At 31.4% G+C, this 23279-nt stretch overlaps 1 protein-coding gene across 7 annotated transcripts in view; it reads left to right on the top strand.

Annotated features, from left to right (window-relative positions):
- Positions 1–23279, top strand: part of pnt (ETS transcription factor pointed) — a 504008-nt gene that overhangs the window by 439409 nt on the left and 41320 nt on the right. For 5 of the 7 annotated variants that reach the window (XM_076411199.1, XM_076411202.1, XM_076411204.1 and 2 more), the window contains one exon: positions 4715–4753. The exons of the other annotated variants lie outside the window; for them this stretch is intronic. In XM_076411199.1, coding sequence (XP_076267314.1) covers positions 4715–4753 — 39 coding nt within the window. The remainder of the gene's footprint in view (positions 1–4714; positions 4754–23279) is intronic. 7 annotated transcript variants of the gene reach the window in all.

Genomic DNA, 23279 nt, shown 5'->3' with positions numbered 1-23279 from the left:
AAATAACAATATGAGTAATCGACCCGAGAAATATATATATTTTTATTCATTTATATACTTTGAGACCAATCAGTCTCATTTTTAGGGTCAGTTTTTCAACAACTGACAAATGTTTCAGGAATTTATCTTTGTTGTCTACAGACAGAACACTATCGTTGTGAAGATAGCATTTATAAAATTAATACACATTAGTATTATCACAGTCGTTGATATTAAGTAATTATTTACTTATAATGACTCCAAACAATTTTAATTTACCTGCAAAGCCAACAGGTTCTTGCATCTTACAATAATGTCCATAGATAAACTAAAGTCACATATATAGAAAGAAATTGAGGTTTATGAGTGTGAGGAAATCCAAAAAGGATTAATTTTTACAGTTTGCTTATAGTATATCACTCACGCTGGTGTCAATCATTGTTGAATTTGAGAGAAGTAACTGCGGGCACCAACTTGCTTTTAAAGGAACTATTTCCAAAATATGTCTGTGTTTTAAAGTAATTAATTGAAATAAAAAATTCATTAGCTTCCTTCATTACTAAATAATATCAATTAATTTTTGAAAAAAATATTGTTTCTTCTTGTATGAACTTCTTAAAATCACTGTGGGATCATGATTATAATTTATTTTACATCTTATTCAGAAAGGAACGTTTTCACAAGTACAAGTTTTGTTCAATATTCCAAAAAAAAACTATTAAAATTCTGTATTAATTTTTTCTCTATATCCGGAAGTAGCGGTACTCATTAAAATATTGTCAACACTGTCAGGTTTTCGGCCTGATCGTGACCATTTAACACATTCCCAGCCATCGAATATTATCATAAAACTTCAAAAAAACGAATGCTTTTGATCTCGAAAACAGAAACTGCAAGTTAATTGACCCAACCTGCCCCCTCGTCCGTCTCCGTCCCTCTATCGCGGGTTCCATTTAGCCGATCTAATTATTTGTTCTTTCTCTGCGATGCAGCAGCGTCATACGCCATATTTCCGGTTCGAAACGGCGGAAATCGAGAATTTCCGTATTGTCGTTTTTTTTTAATGTAAACAGTTGTTGATCTTTACGCTCTTTGGTCATATAATGTCATGATCCGGTGAGATGTCGTTATTATTTCAGTACTCGTATCCTCGAACAGGTCCATAATCAGATAATCTTTAATCTCATCTCTTTTTAAAATAGAATTAGTTAATGGTTTATTTTTAACTATGGTTTTAATGACAATATTTCGTCTAATTGATTTGAGGTTTTTTGTCATTTTGAAATTTACTTTTTTTGAGTATTGTTCGTCGTTACAGATATAATTCTCATTGCGGAGCTATACGATTTAAGAATTAATGAAGAAAAGTATCGTCTGATTGTAGATCTCAATGGGATACCGTTAGAGCTCGAGAAATGTTTCCTTCTCTAAGATGTTATATGTGGAGAAGAGGATAATCAAGACTTCAATCTGCTTGTTCCGAACTCTTATCTTGATAATCCTTCTATATGGCTATTGTCCTAAGCCAAAACGGCTGTAGTCGATCGCCAATTATGGCGAAACTTAATGAGGACTATTCTAGTCCTGCGGCACCAATAGAATTATTGGTTGAAAAAAATACTTACAAACTCAAATACCCAAAAAAGTAGGTCACAGCTCGACACTTACTTCAATAAAAATTTGTCATTTATAATATAAAAAAAAATAGCCGTCCCAAGGAATCAAAACAGTATTTTTATTTCGAAATATATCTAAATCTAATTCCAACCAAGACATCAGCAAATGTAGCTATCGTGAATATATGAATGACTCTGAACTGTTGCTTTTAAAACGTGCTATATGACTTTATTGAATACGTATTACTTCAGATATGTGAAGTTAAAACCATATATTATCAAAAACCGAAATAACTTTTTCCCCGGCTTAATATAAACGGATCTCCAGTTCCAAACAATTAAAATTTCAGCGATGCCGCTGTCGAAAATTCATTAGAATGTCATCCGACCGCCGATGACATCCTAACCTTCTCGTAGACGCTGGAGAGGAAGCTATCGAAGCGTCGTGACCACCATGTTTAATTTTCCTAATACGTCGACGTACCAGCAGACGTTGGGTGCGTACGTGAGAGGAAGAGAGAGAGGCATACGGATGACGCGAGGCCCGATTACGACGGAACACATCCGGCGTGGTGCGCGCTGCCGCCGTGTCAGATTTTAAAAATCGACCTCCAATTAAACGGAGAGGGGAAATGATCGTTTTTCAATTATTAATTTTTATTTTTCGATATCCGCCCGCTGGTGTCCCGCGTACAATCGGTCGGAAGTCATCAGGAAACCTGTGGAAAGACGTCGACACATAATACGCCTCGTTTTACGTTCACTCGGGCGTCTTAAAGCTGCGGAAAGTCCTTGAAAGCTCAACCGTTTTGATCTCGAACTTATAACAGACTTTATGCAGCATTACAGCCGTTTGTTCAGGAACCATTAACCATCATATATTAATTCCTCCATGATTATCATAAATTCGCGTTTTAAAAATGAAGCTGAGCAAGTCGTCAAAAGCAGATAAGTTATTAAGACGTAAATATTTAATTAATTTTAAAAGTTTTATAACAGATTTTATTATTAATTACATCTTACATTAGATATTCTTAATACAGTCTTAATTTACAAATTAATGTATTACTACTACGAGTATGAGTACGGGATTAATACATCAGTATGTATTTTACCATTTCAGTCTACCACTTACTGAATTACTGTCCACGACTCACTCTGATTAGAGCAAAATATAGGCTGCAAAATTTTAGAAATGCCTTAACAGGAGAAAATACAGACATACCCCTCATATTTCTACGAGAAATCGATTTTCTCTATAGAATCTAGCCTGTGTTATACGAGGACCTCTATTTAGTTATGGTTGTGTTTGTAGTCCTGTATTTGTGTTCATTTTTAAACTGTATATACACTATTTATACTTTTAGCTCCCCTGTTCGCGTTAGTAATTTTATTTATTAATTAATTTATTATTATATACACTTTTTGTCCATCCCCGTCCCCTCCACATCAATACCGTACTATTGTATAGTCGCGAAAGGACGACATGCGTCAAAACGATAAAAAAAACAAAACGAGCGAACAAAGATATAATTAATATAAAAGCAAATGGATATAGAGCTGGGTTACCAAAATTACTGAATGGGGAACAAAAACGATCAAGAAGGAATTAAATATTATGAAGCATGTGTACTTTTGTTCCTCTTAAAACAGCATCTTTCATGTCTGTCAGAATATGGTTAGTAGTACATGGTACATGATACAACTTTCCACCATTTATTAATTTCACACTTTTTGTCAATTTGCCATAACACTGTTATAGTTATAACACGTGTACTAATTGTTCCATTGTTCCATTGAAACAAAAATCTATGTGAATATAATTAACGATTATATAAGTGTCCATCACTTTTGAGTTTATTGTTTTTTTTTCTCAATTTGCTAGAATAGTAATTTATGCGAAAATAATAAAATTAAGTGTTATTGTTCTGTTGAAACCTAATATTTATATAGTTATACTACATGAGTTGTTTATTATGCTAATACTTTAAGTTTCTACGTATAATAACTCCTTACTAATAATAATAGATAACAGCCTATTATTATTTCATTGAAACCAACATATTTCAACTCTTATTACAGTATAATTAGTGGTATATGAGTTTCCACTATTTTTAAGATCATAATATGTCAGTTTGCTGTAAAGTAATGTGAAACTAATATTAGATTTTACTGTGATTTTGAAAAAATTTAAATATTTCTATAATTGTACTACGTGGATTACCTTTTATGTGTCGGGATTGTGTTAATCCCAAGTTGAGAATTAAATTCTTAAGATTAATAATTTGCCCAAACCATAAAATCACTTCACCAATTAACATTGAAATATTAGGTCATATTTTTATTTCATTTTACATTCAGTTTTCTCCCTTATTTCAATGATATGATAAAATGAACAATAAATAAACAAATAGGGCAACAGTGGTAAACTTGAATGATGTGACATTAACTTCCTTTGTCTAGTTTTAAAATGACAGCCCCAAAAACATTGAGGAATAAGGACATATTTATATCACTTTAAAGTTTTAATATCTGAAATATAACTAATATAAAATTAGTTCTATTTTTTCCAATTTTTTTTACGGTAGATCTTACAGCTTTCTTATTAAAATATTTAGGTAATGGTTTTGAAATAAATTATTACAAAAGAATGAGTCTATAGTACAATAAGACCTTATCTGAAAACCTCGATGTTGTCTGTTTAATCTCGTTTTATTTACTCTTCAAGTCTCCACCTCCGATGCTTTTAATCGTAACAGGATTGAGTTTACTTGGGATCCTATTAAGCGCCGGGTTTTTTGTGGCTGCCGATGGTACGAAACTGACGCTGCGGGGATGTTTCCCACGTTTGTTGAAAAGATTTTTCGGTTGCTCCTTAAGACAAAGACCCTAGGAGCCTTAATAACGCGACAGAATCGGGTGCTTTGATATCAGACACTGATGAGAAGCGTTACAGGTAACAAAGTAATTATCCTGAGGATATGGAATCCTGAAAATTCATCAATGGATTTAGACAGAATAAAATCTTAATATTTGGAAGATACAGTTATTTTAGATTTACTACTTATTAATATCTCACTGAATAAACTAATTTAAATCATAATTTATTTTTGTTTCAGGTAAGAAAATGTTTGAAAACCTCTACAAACTAGATTTAAGTAAGTAACAACAATATTCCTTCCTGTGTGGTATTATTTCACCTTTCTCTCCTATTTTTATATTTATATTATTTTTATTTATATTTAAACACTTGTTTATTACATACTGGCAAAAAATGCGAAAGTGTTGCTATTGGCAATATGATACTAATATACGCAAACTATGGCAATAATCTATAATATATAAAAGCGTTCTTATTTCTGAAGCGTTGTATATATATATATATATATATATATATATATATATAAATATATATATATATATATATATATATATATATATATAAATATATATATATATATATATAAAAATTTAGTTAGAATAAATTTAGTTACAATTAGTTTGAAGATAAATAAATTATTAGAAGTCCATCTTAAACTACACTATATTAATGAAAGTTACAACTGAAAGTAAACAGATCTTTGTCACATTTTTACGACATAGTACCATGCAAATTATTTCGTTTTCTAATTTATTTTAGGATTTTTTAAATATAATAGTACAATGGAATGTATTTAAACATATTGTTAGAAAATATACACCGTTGAAATCAAACCATAATGAATGTTAAATTTCAATTCCAATGTTGCTACGCCTTAGAAGTACACATAACTTTCCTTTTCTTATTATCAATCGCCATCAATTACTATTTCTCATCTATTTGAAAGATTATTAATAACGCTGAACACTGTCCATTCTAAACCGACTTCAAAAGAGGAGTAGGTTCTATGTTCGACTGTATATTTTTTTAATGTATATTCGCCGATTTCTTTGTCAATTATGGACCGATTTTCAAAATTCTTCTTTTTTATTCGAAAGAGTGCACTTCGGTTCGAACCAAGTCAGTGTTTGTTAAGGGGCAGGGGGGAAATCGAGGAAAATCTTTGAAAAAACAATTCAAAGGCATTCAAAGTTTTCACATATTTTTATATAAAATAATCAGATATTTGTGTATAATGTTATTGCTGTGCTGATGTGACGGAAAATCGGAAGTCGTTCAGTGCAAAAACCATTGTTTGCTTTTTAAGCACCAACCATATCATATGGAATTCCTTATTTTCAATTATTTTTTCTTTATTCCTATTTTTTCCTCATACGGGCTGCACCTTTACTTGGCCAACCCATTTTAATACTTAATAAAATTAAATAAATTAAATAATTTTAGCAAAAAATTGAACCGACTTCAAAAAATAAGGAACTCACTAAAAGGTAAAAAATAATCTAACTCAGATTTTTAAAACAAGAAAACACGATTTAAAAAAGTACATAATAATCGTTGTAATTTGTTGTAACTAAATAAAAATAAACAAAAGCCTTATTTAACCTATCTAGTACACGTATTTTATATTCTACTATATACACACAATTTAGCTTAATACCTACCTAAACCTATTTATCTATTTACAATATTATTTTAACTACTACCAACTAATCACATTGAAGTCGGAACGAGCAATAAATCAGACTTGTTTTGTTCGTAATTCAATTTTGTGTATATGTCACAAAATTATATTGTTTTTTATTTATTTTATTGAATTATAGGATGTCTCTCTGTATCTGAATATTAGGTATTTAACCATTACTCATTCAACTCGATACAAACTGCTCCCTACTGTTTAAATTAATCAAAACATTCCGATAATAGAAACCAAACTGATGATCAAATGACCCATTTCGTAGATCAAGATTGATCGTATAATAATGATATTCTAGTTTATATATCGTGTATTATTATCGAAAGCAAATTGAATTCGATCAGATCGGTATCGACGTTTTTTAATCGCACAGTAGTGACACGAGCAAAGCAAAAAACAACACAATTCATAATTCATCATTACCGAGCGAATTTGCGGTAGCTTTCTGAGAATGACAAGTTGCATGTAATAACAAAATAACCATCCTCCGGGGCTACCGTTACAGTAAAAGCAACAATCAGGATTTTGGTATAATTTTACCGAATATTATCTGACCTGTCATGTTTTGAAGTGATGAACGAGATACCAACACCGGTTTCCTATATTAAAATATACGGTGGTTTTTGTCTTAATAAACAGTTGGTCACTTTGTTAATTTTACATCTCTAATTCATCGGGAATATTCGGTTCAACCTCTACAATGGTAATTTTATTTTAAATATATCAATCTATTATTACTTTTCGTTGCTAACTAACTTACAATTTGTCTCTATAGGGACTTAAACTTTATACCATTCAATGGCAGTAACACAAATCACAAAAGAGTGACCCATTGGCTTTTATGTAGTCTCTATTTAGTGTAAAATAAAAGTTAGTGTTACATTTCAGTGTTTTTTTTTCATAATGCACTTGAGTCCTAATTCAGTGTTATCCAAAAGTTGCAGTATTCCGGTGTTAACATGTCCTCTTCTGTCTTTCCTCTTCTTATTGCCAATTTCCTCTATGATAGTTGGAATCCGAAAGTCTCGATGTAAGTAATTATTACTACAATATGTGAGTGCATCCACAATACTTCTCAGGACTTTATTCACAAAATACATATTATGTTGAACTTTTCGCAAAATATCCCCATAACTGCATTCCATAAGTCCATATAACAGTTTAACTGAAAAGTCCCCGGCCTACCATAGTAAAACACATTTTTTTGGCAAAATTAGTTTTTTTTATTCAACATAATTCCCTTCAAGGGTGTTACGCTGATTATAGCGACCTTCTAACTTTTGATACCATTTTTGTAGTACGATTTGTCTTTGCTTCAAAACAGGCCTCAGTTTCACCTCTTCATTCGACGAAAGTTTCTTCCTAGCGAGCATTTTTTTCGTCCTGAGAACAGGAAATAGTCGCTGGGGGCCAGACCTGGAGAATACGGTGGATGAGGAAACAATTCGAAGTCCAATTCATGGATTTTTGCCATCGATTTTACTGACTTGTGACACGGTGCCGACTGTTGCGAGTTCCCAAGCTTGTAGCCAGTTCATCGTATGCAGTCTACTCAGACTTCAGAGTGAAATGATGGAACCATGTTCCAAAAACTCGGGTTATTACGCTTGATCATCTTCAGACACTACTCTGAATCATCAACTCGTCGTTATTTTTGGTCAAAAGTGAGCTCGCGCAGCACCCACTTTGCACAAAGTTTTCTCATACTTCAAAAAGCAATATTTTATCAATACGCGAAATCCATTTTTATCCATTTTTTTCACAATAACAAAAGTTGCTTCACTCAAAATGCTATAATTCACAAACTAATGATCCGACAATTGTCAAATTTATACACGTATCTTTTGAGGCTTAGGGCTAACTAAAAAACATATGGATTTAATTCTAATAGTGCCATCTATGTGTCAGGCCGGGCACTTTTCAATTGACCTGTTAGATTTTAGTAGCTGCAACTTATGTGCGGATAATTTGTATTTTCTTCCAAATAATCAATACATTTTTTTGTATTTCATTTCAATTTCTAACTTAAATAGTCTTCTTGTAACCGACTTGACTGACTCAATAGAGGTGACAGTATGATCTTCTGCTATTGCAATAGTGACGGGTTTAAATCCTGCTGGGGCTTGGTTGTAAATTTATGCCTGTGATTATTTATATGACAAGGAAAATCATCTCAGTTATGCCGGTAACCAGACCGGATGTCTTCTGGAATAATCTTAAATATGGTCACTTGCCAGTCAGTAGATTCAATGCAAAGGACTTGGGGTTCGGTGCCCAAGTAAAGCGGTGAGTCCAATACCAGATAAACACTAGTTCCTTAAAAAAGGACTCTGAAATATTTAAAAAGATGAATTTTCAATCATATACATATGTTTATTGTTATAGGAATCATCCTTTTTAGAAATCATGAAACTACGAATTTCACAATATGTCATACATTACCATGTTATTCCGATATTTCTTCCTATTTATTAGATAATTGTGTTGCTTTGGCCGTAGGTGTATTCTAAAAAATAATTATTTACTTAATTATATGATATCAAGCTGATCGTAGGCAAAAGACATCTTCACAAAGTTGACACGTACAAATTTGTTTTTGCGACAACTTCGAATCCTTATGCTTGTGAGGATTTTCTTGAATGCTAAACATTGATAAAAACAACAAATATAAGTGGAAGAAGACTTTTCTTGCTTTTGCTCTCTAATATCTAGAAAATTTTCGAACTTATCGTTTTATTTTAAGCTTTTCTGCTATGAACTTTTTACTTTGTTATTTTCTGTTACTACTTGGCCACCATATGTTCGCATCCGTTTCTACAATCTCTATTTGTATTTTTTATATAGCATTATCTATTTACATAGGATACTATAATACAAGATATATAGGACATATAATTACTGACATATTAATTAAAATATATGTTATTATACTTTGTTAAAGACAAAAACTGAAATTATCTCTCCCTTTTCCATTAAAAATTAGACTTGTTGCATTTTCCCGAAATTTATCTAATGCAATTTAGCTGAAACCTCATCAGCCATCAGCAGTTCGAAGAATATTCCTCGACAAAAACATGTCATCCGCAAACCATTTTTACCGAGAGCCTTTATGAGTTTTACAGAGATATTAAGCTTAACGAGTTTTTAACTATCTAACTAGTGGATTATTATCAATAATGAACGACATCGCACTTAATAAGTATATAGATAATAAAAAACTACTAATTTAAATGGCCTTTAGGTTGTGCGAGTAGTAAAATTACTCTAGAGACTAAATTGATTGTGATAGATTTGATGAACAGTGAACCTTGCTACAATATGCGGATATCTGTTCATCAATTTTGGTTATTATAACGGTTCTTACTATATTGGAATTTTTTTTTTTTTTATTATTACTCTTCGTGATTCCACAATCTGCCCTATTGGCAATAAGTATTTCTTCTGTTTATATTATATATACATGGCATGTAGAAAATCACTTCATTAAGCAATCTCCTGTATAAAATATTATCTTAATTAATTAGTCTTATTCTAATGCTTATTCTAAACTCTACATATGTCCAGTAATCAGATCAGATGGTGTTAAACGTTTTAGTCTACGCACTTCACTATCACGTCGCATATTTAGCTGATTAGCGAGTACATTGGGATGCACTGACACTCTTTCGAAGTACTTCACACAAACACGTTGGATTACACTCGTTATAGGTTCTAGAGGAATATCGCGTTGTATCACTTTATTTGAAATATAGTACGGAGCATCAACAATGGCACGCAACACCTTATTTTGGAACCGTTGAATGATGGATATATTAGATTTGCTAGCGGTACCCCATAGTTGAATTCCATATGTCCAAATGGGCTTGAGTATAGACTCATACAGCAATACCTTGTTATCTAATGATAACTTGGATTTGCGCCCAATGAGCCAATACATTTGATATAATTTTAGTCCTAGTTGTTTCCGTTTAGAGAGTATGTGCTTCTTCCAGGTTAGGCGTCGATCTAAATGCATACCAAGATATTTAACATGGTCTGCTTGGGGGAGTTGGCGATGATTGATATTTACTGGTGGACATGTTCTTCTACGCAGTGTAAACTTTATATGCGTGGATTTTAATTCATTGGCTTTAATGCGCCATGTCTTCAACCATAATTGTATTTGCTCCAGGTGGGTTTGTAGGTTTATTGATGCTGTGACTGGATCTTCATGGGATGCTAAGATTGCTGTATCGTCTGCATATGTTGCCACAGTAGTTATTTTTGTGGTGGGCAGATCAGCCGTATACAGAAGATACAGTACTGGACCCAGTACACTACCTTGCGGAACTCCTGAATATATGGGATTTAATTCGGTATGTTCATCGCCTTGATTTACAATAAAATGTCTGTCAGTGAGATACGATTTTAGTAGCTGATAGTCCGGATGAGGGAGAAGTTTCTTTAGTTTAACCTGCAAGCCCGTATGCCATACTTTGTCAAAAGCCTGAGATATGTCTAGGAAAGCAGCCGAACAATATCTTTTGGCATTTAGGTCAGCGTTTATTTGGTTTACAAGTCTATGCACTTGTTCTATAGTCCCATGCTTATTGCGAAAGCCAAACTGATGTTCTGGAATAATTTTTCTTTTTTCTATTATATAGTTTAGTTTTTTTATGTATAACTTCTCGAAAACTTTCGAGATTATTGGTAATAAACTTATAGGTCGGTAGGAGGTCACATCTTCTGGTATTTTTCCTGGTTTAAGTATCATTAATATTTTAGCTACTTTCCAGATACTAGGGAAGTAATTAATTCGCAGCATAGCATTAAATATATATGTTAATAGTTTTATAGCCTTTTCTGATAGTTCTTTTAAAATTTTGCCAGTAATTAAGTCATAACCAGGAGCTTTTTTAATATTAATCTCTCTCATTATTGTATGTTTAACTTTTTTGACCGTTAATTTCTCGTGCGGTAAATCCATTTGAAATGGCGAATCTAGAAAGCTAGTAATTTTATTTTCGTCATCTTTATGTAGCTGAGACTGGAAAGGTTTAAAAACATTTTTTAAGTGTTTTGAGAAAATGTCGCCCTTCTCTTTATTGCTTCTCGCCCAATTATTTTCGCTTGTTTTAATAGGTGGGTTATGCTGCTGGGATCTCCTAAGCTTTTTTGTTGCTTTCCACAAAGAATAGTCTGTAGCCTCAGTTGATGTCAAGTTTTCTAGGTATTCTTGAATGCCTTGGTTCTGTTCGATTTGGATTAGATCTCTCAGCTCTTTTATGGCCCTATTAAATTTTCTTTTATTCTCTTCAGTCCTTTGCTGTTGCCAATTTCGTCGTAACTTTCTTTTTTCTGCTATCTTTTTCTGTATTGTACATGATATATGTGTATTTTTTCTTGGAAATGTTTCAATGTTGGGAGTCGCGGAATATGCTGCCTCCTGTATATTTTTTGTAAGATTTATTGCTGCTATTTCTATATCCATTTCAGTTTGTAACGGTAAGTTTAGAGAGATATTTTGGTCTAAGTTTTCTCTAAATGAGGGCCAGTTAGTTCTATTATTGCACAGAGAAGGGGGTTTATCTTTGATGGTAATTTTTGAAGAAATTGTTACTATTATTGGTGAATGATCAGAAGACAGGTCGAAACATGATTCTGCCTGACACTTTTTTGGATCAATATTTTTTGTAATACAGAAATCTATTGTATCTGGTTTTTTATTTCTGTCTGAAGGCCAATATGTTGGTTCACCAGTAGAGATATGTTGTAAGTTATCTATCCTTATGGCTTTGAGCAGTTCTCTACCTTTTGAGGTTATTATTCTTGAACCCCACATTAAATGTTTTGCATTATAATCTCCTCCTGCTATAAATCTATTACCTAGCGTACGGAAGAATTCTTGAAATTGTTCTGCCTTGTTGTTATGTTTGGGTGGGCAATAAATCGCAGAAATTGTTAATGGTCCATGGGCTTCCTCTATGGTTATACTGGTGGCTTGCAGGTAGTCTTTGTGGAATTTTTCTTTTTCGAAATGCTTTATATCATCTCGAATTATTATGGCTGTACCTCCATGTGCTTTATCATCAGGGTGATTTGTATGATAAAGCTTATATTTAGGAACTTTCAAATAATTTTTGTCCGTAAAGTGTGTTTCGGAAACCATCATAACGTCAATATTTTGTTCAATTACGAACATTTTTAGTTCCCTGGCATGTTGTTGGAGCCCATTGGCATTCCAGACGGCGATTTTGTAGCTATTGGTTACAGGCATTAGGCAAGTTTGCTTACGACGGTTGTGAGTAGACCAAGCATCGTACTCATTTGATCCATTAGTTTGGCCATCATATTTTCTAATCTTGAGATGTTGCTAGTTTCAGTAGGTTGAGATATTGTCTCTCGTTTTTGTGCTGAACCATTTTCAACTATTTGGGCATAAGTTATGTCTGGTTGACTTGTTCTGGTGGGTAGTGGTAGATTGGTAGTAGTGGATTGTTTTTGTTGATGCCTTTTTTCCCTTAAGGCAGGATAGAGTTTCTGCTGTAGTTGCTTGTGAACTGCGCAACCCTTGTAGTTCGCTGGATGATTTCCGTTACAGTTGACACATTTCACTTTTTCATCGCGAACTTTGCGAGTACAATCTCCTGTCTTATGTTCTCCTGCACATTTTACGCATCTGTATGATTTGCGACAGTAAGTCTTTGTGTGCCCGTGCGCTTGACACCTTGTGCATTGTGGTATAATTCTTTTTATATGTGGTGGTTCGCATTTAATAATATTATTTTCCAATTTGGTGATTTCATACACCGCCTTATTGTTTCCATTAGGTTTTAGGTCTATATAAAACATAGGCAGAGGTTTTTTTGTCGTGTGATGTCGTATATTGTGAATATTTACGACCTCGTGGCCTTTTTCAGCTAGTGCTACCTTGATGGTGTTAAAGTCCGTCCCGTGATGTAATCCTTTTAATACGAATTTAAATGTTCTCTCGGATTTTGGCCTGAATGTATGGTATTGGGTGTTTCTTTCATCTAATTCTTTTATAAGAACTTTAAAGTGATCCGCTTCGAACAATTGGATTTTAATTGTTTCATAGCTCACTGTTTTAATTGTGTAGTTCGTAGTAATGGTTTTTAATAAATCATGGATGTTTTTTATTATTCCTACCTTATAGACTGTTATTGGTGGTGGTTTGGGAACAACTTTTTCAGGGCTTGGTTGTATGTTCTCTTCAATTTCTTCCGACAGGTTGCTAAAACTGTTTTTTGTCTCTATCGGTTTCTGCAACCAATAGTCACTGATTCTTGTTTGTTTCCTCGCGATTTCTTCTTCTGGACTTCTCAATCGTTTTTTGTTAACGACTGTAGTCCATTCTGATGGTGGAGTTTGCGTTATTGCTGTTTGTTCTAATCTTATATCAAAGTGTGCAGGTGATTTGGTTGAATCGCTATTGTTTGCCATTTTTTAATTTTTAATATTTTATTTAATTTACTTCCAGAGGATAAAAAAAATAAAATAAATACATTGTTTATTTCACGCACTTCATTTTTCACTTACGTTATTTTAGCACTAGTTTTTTACTATAAATACTATAAATGAATTTCAAAAGGACTGTTGTAAAATAAGATGAAATTATTTTAAACACTAATAAAAATGAGATGCAGTCCTTTTGTCTGGTCACGTAAACACGTATTCACTACACTTTAGGTCCACTGAGAGACGGATAGCCGCATCTGTTATGCGTTTTTAACACTCAATTAAATAACCGTAATAAAATACTGGGTTTTTTTAAAGAAAGGTATCTTTTTATAGCTTGGACCGTATTGAAAATACGTCTTCACCCTACGAAGGTTGGAACTGAACTCATATTGGAATAAACACACGATAAAATGTAAGATGCCTATTGGATTATTTTTTAAAACATGCTTTATTTTTAAGCTTACATATATATTAATAAAAGTATTTTAAACAAATGTACAAATATCTTTATGTTTGCTTCATTATATTTGGATAATTCCTTCAGAGTACTCTGATCTTGATTTCGCAATTTGAACCATATTATATATCTATATATATATATATATATATATATATATATATATATATATATATATATATATTGGGATCTGAAAGATCAGAGAGAATTGTTAGTTCGCTTAGTTCTTGTTTCTTTCGATGCAATGTATCCTTGTCAAGTCATTATGATATTACTATATTTCTCTTTAGTTTGCCCTGTTACTACCTGTATACATCTTTCTTGATAAAACTAGATTTAGTCACTGCATTCTCCTTAATGCATTTGCCATATCTGCAAAACTCTTAGTATTCTTTCTCTCCTCATACATGTTAACCAAATGTTCATATGTATTCTGAACAATAACACACATGCTCATAAAGCTTTCACACTGTATAATACAATTTCCTACAATTAAATTATATTAATTGTATCCTGACCTTTACTTATTTCCCCTTTCATCATCCTGTCTTGATAATTGTCAGCATTGAATCATAAACCAACATTCGTTAAGTTTTATTCAATAACTGTCACTTTCAGAAACACTAATCAAGCTAATAACTAAGCTGTTTATTTCCAATCTATCAAAAACTTGCTCTAGATTCTACCATTTGTCAATTTCTTCTTCAAAGTGTCTGATCGAGCTCACACAAGCCGAAGGTGTTATTTTTGACAATGCCTCTTTCCATAAATCCAGACTGTTCTGGTTTGAATATCTTTCTCCACCTGAATGTCTATTCCAATACCCCATATCAACTCAATTGGATTAAATATGCAGTGATAGGGTGGAAGACATAATATTCTGAGGCCATAACGTTCAGTAATATGATCTACTATATCTATATATACTATATATATTTTATCAGGCTTATTTCTAAAAAAAAATACATAAAATGCAATTAAATATTTTACCGAGTAGCAATTTGAAATAATTCATTCTTTAACATAATTTCCTCGAAACTTATTTTACGTGCTTTAAGCCATTCCTTAATTGCAGCCTTTGATGGGATTTTCCCCACCAGTGTACTATATATATGGTAGATATGGTGAATTGTACATATCAATAACTGATGGTTGCCCCAAGTTCTTTAAAAGCTGATTTTTAAACTACTGCAGAAAAACAAATTATGGCTCATTACTCCATGGTAGTCACCCTTGGACTTAAAGGAAAACACTAATTTTGCACCAGAAAGAAAAGCATTCCTGGTTCCAGCATGAAGAACTACATGTCTGCAATGAATTATTAATAAAGGTTATGACTAACAAAACATAATCGATAGTTATTCCAACTTTTACCTTTTTCCAACTTTCAACTTTTGTTGCCTTTACACTACATTTAATATCATCTTGCCATGAGCGACCCAATGTACCATTCTAAAATATTTATGTCTCATTTAAATATATAAATTGATATAATAATTCTTCCTTGATTTTGTTATATGTTTTTAAAAATGGTATTCTTTTAAAATCAATCTCCGGAAGTTCCATTAAACCCCTCCGTTGGTTATCTTTACACCACTTAAATCCTATATTACCCAACAATGTATGAAGGAACCCTCAAATAGCTGTATATGTTTTGGCTTTTTATGGATACTTTCCAGACTAACAACTTTCTCTCAAATAATTGTATTAAATTATGTTTCGATTGAGAAAAGTACTTACTGGTTTTTACATTTCGTATATTTAATCTCTGATACAGCTAACAACAAGCTGATCTTGATTTGTCACCTGTTTCGCACAAACACGGTTTCTTTTTGGTAAATTTTTTTGTGAGATATTTTAGTGGCCGTGCCCGTACTGATATTCCCTCTATATAATATTCGCAAACAATATTTAATATAATATTTTGAAGAATTTTGCAGACGTTTGACAAACGCACAACTTTTGCAGGCTCTTTCGGTTACATGACCGAAATTCTCTAACAGCATTCTATCTCGTTTTAAATAGAATAGATTGAGAAGGATAATAATGTCTGACTGTAAAACGAATTGACAATTTTAGACAGACACATATTGACAGACGTGTCACTACTGTTTTGAATTGACTATAGTAAAATTAACAGTAATATGGTAAATATTTTAAACCGCTACTAATATTAAGATGTTTAACGATTAGTGCAATAATATATATAACTATTGGGCATTTTTTCCTCTGAACCTTTTTTTATTTGTTGTAGTTATTCATTTTAAAGACTTTTAGAAGTCAATAGTTTATTTAATGATTATAAATACATCACTTTAATATAATTTCTATATTGTTCGTTATTGTTTTAATTAATATACATATATATATTAGGTCATTAATTATTCCATGTTTATATTTACATTAAAGTAAAATAAAATTATATATATTTATGTTTGTTGCTCTGAAATTGTTACCAGTTTTCAAAATAATCTTATTCATGTTACTTTTATAATAATGTTCAATGGTGTACTGGTTCACTGGTGTTATATAATTTAAACTTATTATTACTTGATTAATAAAACTTCTATTTACTCTATTAGGAGATTAGCGTAATAAATTATGGTTGCAGGGCAATCACTAGTATCATATTATTTCGTAATGTTATTTTCTTTGATAATGATTTGATTTAAATGATTAATTTAAGTGAGTAATGTATAAAATCGTTGAAACTGACTTGAAATAACTTAAAATCGTTGCTTCAAATGATAATTTCCAAAATATGCATAGTTTATGTTAATTATAACGTAATTGATTTTATTACAATTTTCAACAAAATCAATGCAGAGTTTGCCTGCAATCTAAAAATATATAAGATTAACCAAATGTAGATATCATAAGTATGTATTCATCATCAAGAACATATGGTATATTAAACCAGAAAATATTTTTCGGCTTCATCATTACATTCTTGTATTATTACACAAAAATACGATACTGATGCGGATAATTTTCGACAAGAAGCGTTTATTGTTGTTTTTGCTATAATGGCAGCCTGAAGCTGGATCTTTTTGTACTTTCGTGCAGTGCACCGTTCCAAGAAACCCACCACAAGCTCGTTATCGCGCCTGCTAATGATAATTGACAAATGTTGTTTCTTTTACCGTCCCGTCTCTTGTATGTGATCGAAAAATATCGAGTATACTGGTTGAATTTCGTTATGATAAGAACTTCCTATTTTATATAATCGTCTAATATGGTATCTATCAAGTCTTCGTTAGCTTCTTGTTTTTTATCTTATCTTATACTTTATAATATGATATCAATAGTTTACAAAATTGGTACCCTAACTTTGTATATAAATAAACAATATCAAAATCATACACACACTGAGGTTAAATGTTTAACTTGCCAAAAAATATCACGAAAATATTTTTAGATAAGCTTAATACAATCTTAATTTATAAATTAATTTATTATTACTGTTCTATTGTACTTGCATCAATACACAAGCAAAACCACCACCGATAAATATATCAGTATGAATTTACCAAATTAATAGAAATTCGTGACGTTTGGTTCGCTTCGATCTTCTGATTTTCTGCGTGTTATCCAGTAGCTGTATTGCTTCCACGTTGCTGTAATTTAGTAACCTTATTTTATGTTTTAAGGCGAAATCTTTGGTAACTTTGACTTTGAGGTAATAAAAATAATTATTGGAACTGAACTAAGGGAAACAATTTGAAATTAGAAACACATTTAATAAAAATTCATTTGTATTTTGTGAAATATTTTTGTTTTATTTGATCATTTCATAAACTGTATTGTATAAACTGTATTTTAAGATTTGTAGGACTCCAATAAATGATATCATCATTGTCATGTTTAATTCGATTTTATCAGATATTACACCTTGACGATCCCACCCTATGCATAGCAACATCATATAGTAATGAATTTCCGACCGTTTTGATGTGGATGTGAATGGTTCTTTTGGTCTAACACGCGAGTTTTGCTCTTAGGATTATCGCAGTAGATTTACCTTCATCGCCAATAAAATAAAACTTCTTTGTGCAGTGCCTAGCAAGCAAAGAAGCCGCGATGTTGAAAAATTTCGAGATGGCATTTTTAGATAATTCGTATGGTAGCCTTTTTTCCACAATTGAACCATTTCCATCACATGTAAACAACATAGTTGCATCATTATTCATTACATGATTTTATGGTAGTACTTTTAGAACACTTAAAACACTTTTTCGAGTATTACTTAACAAACATACAGCGACTTTTAATGGTTTTTAGCAACTTTATAACGCATTTTGTTCTTATAATATAGATAGATAATAAACCAAGAGATTTACCATAGATTATATTAATTTCATAGGTTCCAAAAATACTGTACGAACGAGGCTAAGAATTAGATTTGAATTATATTATTAAGTCCAGATTATAATACACTCAAATATATTTGAAATTTTTAGTTATGTTTTACCTTCGAATAATAAATTCAATACAACTTATACTAAACAAAAGACGTACTTTTAATGCTCCCAAATCCATATAGCGCCAAATTTTCTCAAGACTTATTTGTCCTTTAGTATTTATAAAACTTTATTTTTGACATTTTTCAATCTGTTCATATTAAAATTCATTTAATAATAAAATATATTAATACAAATAAATAACTAAACTATATAATATGATCCTGAAATATGTTGAATACCATGACCCAGAAATACCGATATATAATGAAAAGTCATAGCATTATACAAACATTAGCTATTTATTGACCTTTCTAGTAACAAAATGTTCATAAAATTCAACAAAAACCACCTTCCATAGCAAAAATTAGCACGGTTACACTTCAATTTCTAAAATAAACGTTACTCTACTCCAGAGGTCAAATTAATATTAATCATCAAGCTTCTTCATTTAAATTTCAATTTATATATCGTAATGTAAGCAAATAAACACCATCATCACCAGACATGCATTTTAGTAAGTGGAATAAAAACATAATATTTAAAATAAACCAACAATTTTTGTTTATAACACTTACAATTCCTAAAAAATGTCAGCTATCAACTGTATATATCAATACAAGCAAGTAAACATTTTTAATTTGCCAAAAAGAAACAGATTTTAAGGATCACTAGCAAATCTGGCTCAAGAAGAAGTGTTTTAACTTTGTGATAAGTATTCCTCATGTCATCGATGACAATACCAATCTAAACAAACCCGTCAACATACGGTCTGGTGTTCTGCGAAACGTCTTCATCGAGCGGGTGAAATATCCATATTAACATCCACCAACACGTAGACGGATAATGTGCCAAGAAAATAATTTGTCGTCACTTCTTTGGAGAATGATCGCTGATAAGCAACCGTTCGAAAAATTATGCTTACTGTACAATCGACACTAGGAAAAAAACCCACCACAAGATTCCACGAGATAAAAGAACGAAAACGTGATCCTCGAACCTGATGACGATATCGAGAGCGGGGGTGGTTCCGAGGGTACGTGCAGGTGTCGAGGGGTGCCAGGCTAACGGTACCCAACAGGGATGTGTAGAATTTGAAGTGGCTCATTTCAATGTTTATTAAATATATTCAGTCGTCGTATGAAGTGTTGTTATCTTTGAAAACTCAAGTAACAGCAATTTATTGGTAGACATTTCATTTGCGTGTTGTCTTTCGTATCTATGAAGACGAACAAGTAATATGTATTTCCTTTGATTCATTCTGTAATGCTAGGGGATTTGATTTAAAAATGTTAATCCAAACGCGTAAAAAATAAAAGCAGAAGACGAAAATTTTACGCATAATACTATAAGTTATAACATTATATGTTAGCTTTATTTTCAACAGCCAAGTTCAGTAAATATAATGTTAATATAAATTGTAATTGTAAATAAAATGTAATAAAAGTTTCAATTAATGTTTGTTAATTTATAACAGATATGTTGTTTATATCCAAAATTTTATATATACAGGAGATGGACAAAATAATATGAACACGTGGCATAATAATAATCAGCCATTTGTTTTAAAACATCTGCAATTCTTCGCAGAATAGATTTATAGAATGTATATTTGAATAATTTCCGAAGGAAGATTATTTTCTTCTTATACCAAAACATTCGCCAATTGCTTCATTGATGTTGGAGATAGAAATCTACTCCGTGCTATCTGCTTTAAACTCCCCATAATAATTCAATTACGTTGAGGTTTTGAGTTTTTGCTTGTTTATATGGCCATATTATCATCTTAGAATATGGCAGTGTTTGCCAGCAATATGTTTGTCATAGTAAGCACTTCATCATTGAAGATGTTGAGTATTCACTCGCGGTAATGCAAATAGTATTGTAACTTCAAATGAGGAAGTCTAGATCATTATCTATTAATTTTTCTCTATATTATCAGACTTCTATTAACTTACTAATATATAGGTGATATATTCTGATTCTATTATGATTGCACATTCTGATTTAAGTGCTTCATTAATAAAAATTACAGATATAATGTAAATACTACTCATAGCTACATAGCATATAAACAATGCTCTATAAAATATATTCATATTCATATCAACATTCTATAAGAACCTCTTCTTGCATTAACATTGGCGTTTTTGGTCACATTATGTTATGTAACTGAGTGTGTTCAGCATCTTTCTCCCAGTCTATCGGCGGTAAATGGCAATATTCTAATATCACTTGAAAACTAGGTTACTCCTACTAGCCTATCAAAATCTAGTTTATTTTCTTAAATTGTCAGTAAGTTTTCCTTGTAATTATAATGATTGAAGGTGTGCCCATCCTAAAGAAGCTAAGTAAATCCAGGTGTCTTCTGAGATGGTCTCGGAGTTAGCAAAAAAGAAAAGGAAACTCTCAAATATAGCAAAATAAAAACAGAAAATTATTTCTGTATATATTAATATTAAAACATTTCTAGTAAATATTTGTTTTTGCTTATTACGAGCCTTTTTACGTGTTATTATTATATCACAAAACATATATTTAAAGTAAATATATTTTGTTATTTTAAATAAATGTCGATAACATTCTATAATAATTTCATAAACTGTTTAAATATGCTTATCAGTGTTATATTTAAATATTTACATAAATAATATAAAATTCGAATAATTTAAAAGTGTGCTGAATGTTTATTTAGATACGCTTTTGGCACAAACTACATATTATACAGTAACATTTTTTTCATGTAAAATTTTAAATAAATTCATATTCAAAAATAGTATATTTGGTAAATTCAATATTTATAAGACTATAAGTATCGTTGCCTCGTACTTTCAGGTTTACTTAGTCTTTAAAGAAGACTGAAAATTGCTATTACAAATATACGAGTACGTTAAAAATATTTGGAGGATATTTTATATAAAAAAATACTGCAAATTTCCTAATGGTCACTCCGTATATTGAATTTACGTATACAGATCCGTAAAGATATGTGTTGTATCATAAACTAAAAGCATTCCGTTGTAGTGTGGGAAATAATGTCAAAAGTGGTAATTCATTCGATTTATTGAACTAATTATTCTCTACATTACCATCAATGTTCCGGTAAAATCTATAAAAAAGTATCTATATATTTTTATAACATAATCAGCTTCTATAATAACGATATAGCATCTTACATGACTCTTTATGATGTGATACCTTCAATCCTTCGTGATGTTTTGACACATTAGAATTTTTATATCTGAACTATAAAGAACAGAATTTTTTTGAACGCAAAAACATAAAGTTCACATGTATAGCACTATGAATCGTTTAGGTATATTTGATGTTTGGTGAATTACAAATCAAATTCTTTGATCATTTTGAATCAATGCCGTGCAGTGTTATTCCAAAGTTGCAATACCTCGGTTTTAACATGAGAGTAGAGCATCCTTGCAATTCTTTGATTTATTGAATAACAGTCAGCATTTGAAGGTATCATTGTAAGAAATCATTCCTACAGAACGTGAATACATTAACAACATCTCTTAACGCTTTGTTCTGAAAAATGTATTAAATTTGAAATAAATTACCTAGCCTTGTTACTAATATTAAAAGGTTAGTAGAACTTTTCAGTATTTTTCGGCCTTTAGTTCAATTCACTACATAACTACACAAAATCATAAGGTTTGGTTCCCTTGAGTCTACTTCGTAGTTCACTGTTGTTGAAGAGTTGCAGCACTTTAATGTTTATATGAGAGTTGAGTCTTGTCTTTCCTTATATCTTCTTGCTAATCTCTTGATTTCTGTCTATAACAGCTGGAATCCGAAGGTCTCGGTAGTTACTGTTCCTGTAGTATCAAAATGAATCCAAAATACTTCTCAGCACTTTATTTTAAAATACTTGTATCGTGTTGATATTATTTCTTGTAAGATTAATTGAATTATGTAGATCCATATAGCAGCAACTTATTATATATGGATAATTTAGACGACGTTTTTCGTCAAGGTGCGTCTCAAGATACTTAGCGATGAACAGATTGGTTGCAGTTTAAGTCAATACGTACTTTCGTTGACTTTTATTCTTTATATCTGCCTGCACTTATTTCTTTATTACTGGATCGTTTTCTGATTACTTCTTCTCTATTGTATCCAATAGCAAGTATCGCAATATCAGTCAGCAAATGAAGATATAGTAACCTCTTCTATTTGTGGTATGTCATATGTATAGAGTGGGTAAAAAACACGGTCCAAAACACTGCCTTGTGGAATATTATCTAGTTAATTTGTTTTATTGTTTTATTGTTTTATGTATGATTGCTTGAAATGGTAAACAAATATTTCAGTTCTTTGTTGATTATTGCTTGCCCATTATCCATCTAGATGATACTGTATATTGAAATTCAATTTTACATATACAGATATATGTTAATATCATAAACTAAAAGCACCAAGTTCTGGTAACGCAAATCTCAATAAATAAAAATAATTTACAACTACATATAATTAAAATTAGTGCTAATTAAATTATATTGTATGTATATTAAAGACGATATATCAAGCTACAAAAGGAAAAAAGGAAAAAATATCAACTATCAACACATTCCAGTGATAGCGTTAATTAATATATGCGTTTGATATTTTATATCTAGTTTCCGTTCCGTGCTTTTATGTGACTGGATTTATATTATTCGATGTTATTTTTTGTCGCCGTCACTTACTACGGCAACGACGATAGAGGAGCGCTTCCTAT

Source organism: Rhynchophorus ferrugineus, unplaced genomic scaffold (genome assembly GCF_030347505.1).
Source record: "Rhynchophorus ferrugineus isolate W39M unplaced genomic scaffold, kcgeb_rfMv2 rfM8, whole genome shotgun sequence".
In the NCBI taxonomy this organism is placed as follows: Eukaryota; Metazoa; Arthropoda; class Insecta; order Coleoptera; family Curculionidae; genus Rhynchophorus; species Rhynchophorus ferrugineus.
The sequence above is the reverse complement of the archived record's forward strand: the minus strand, read 5'-3'. Positions and strand labels throughout refer to the sequence as shown.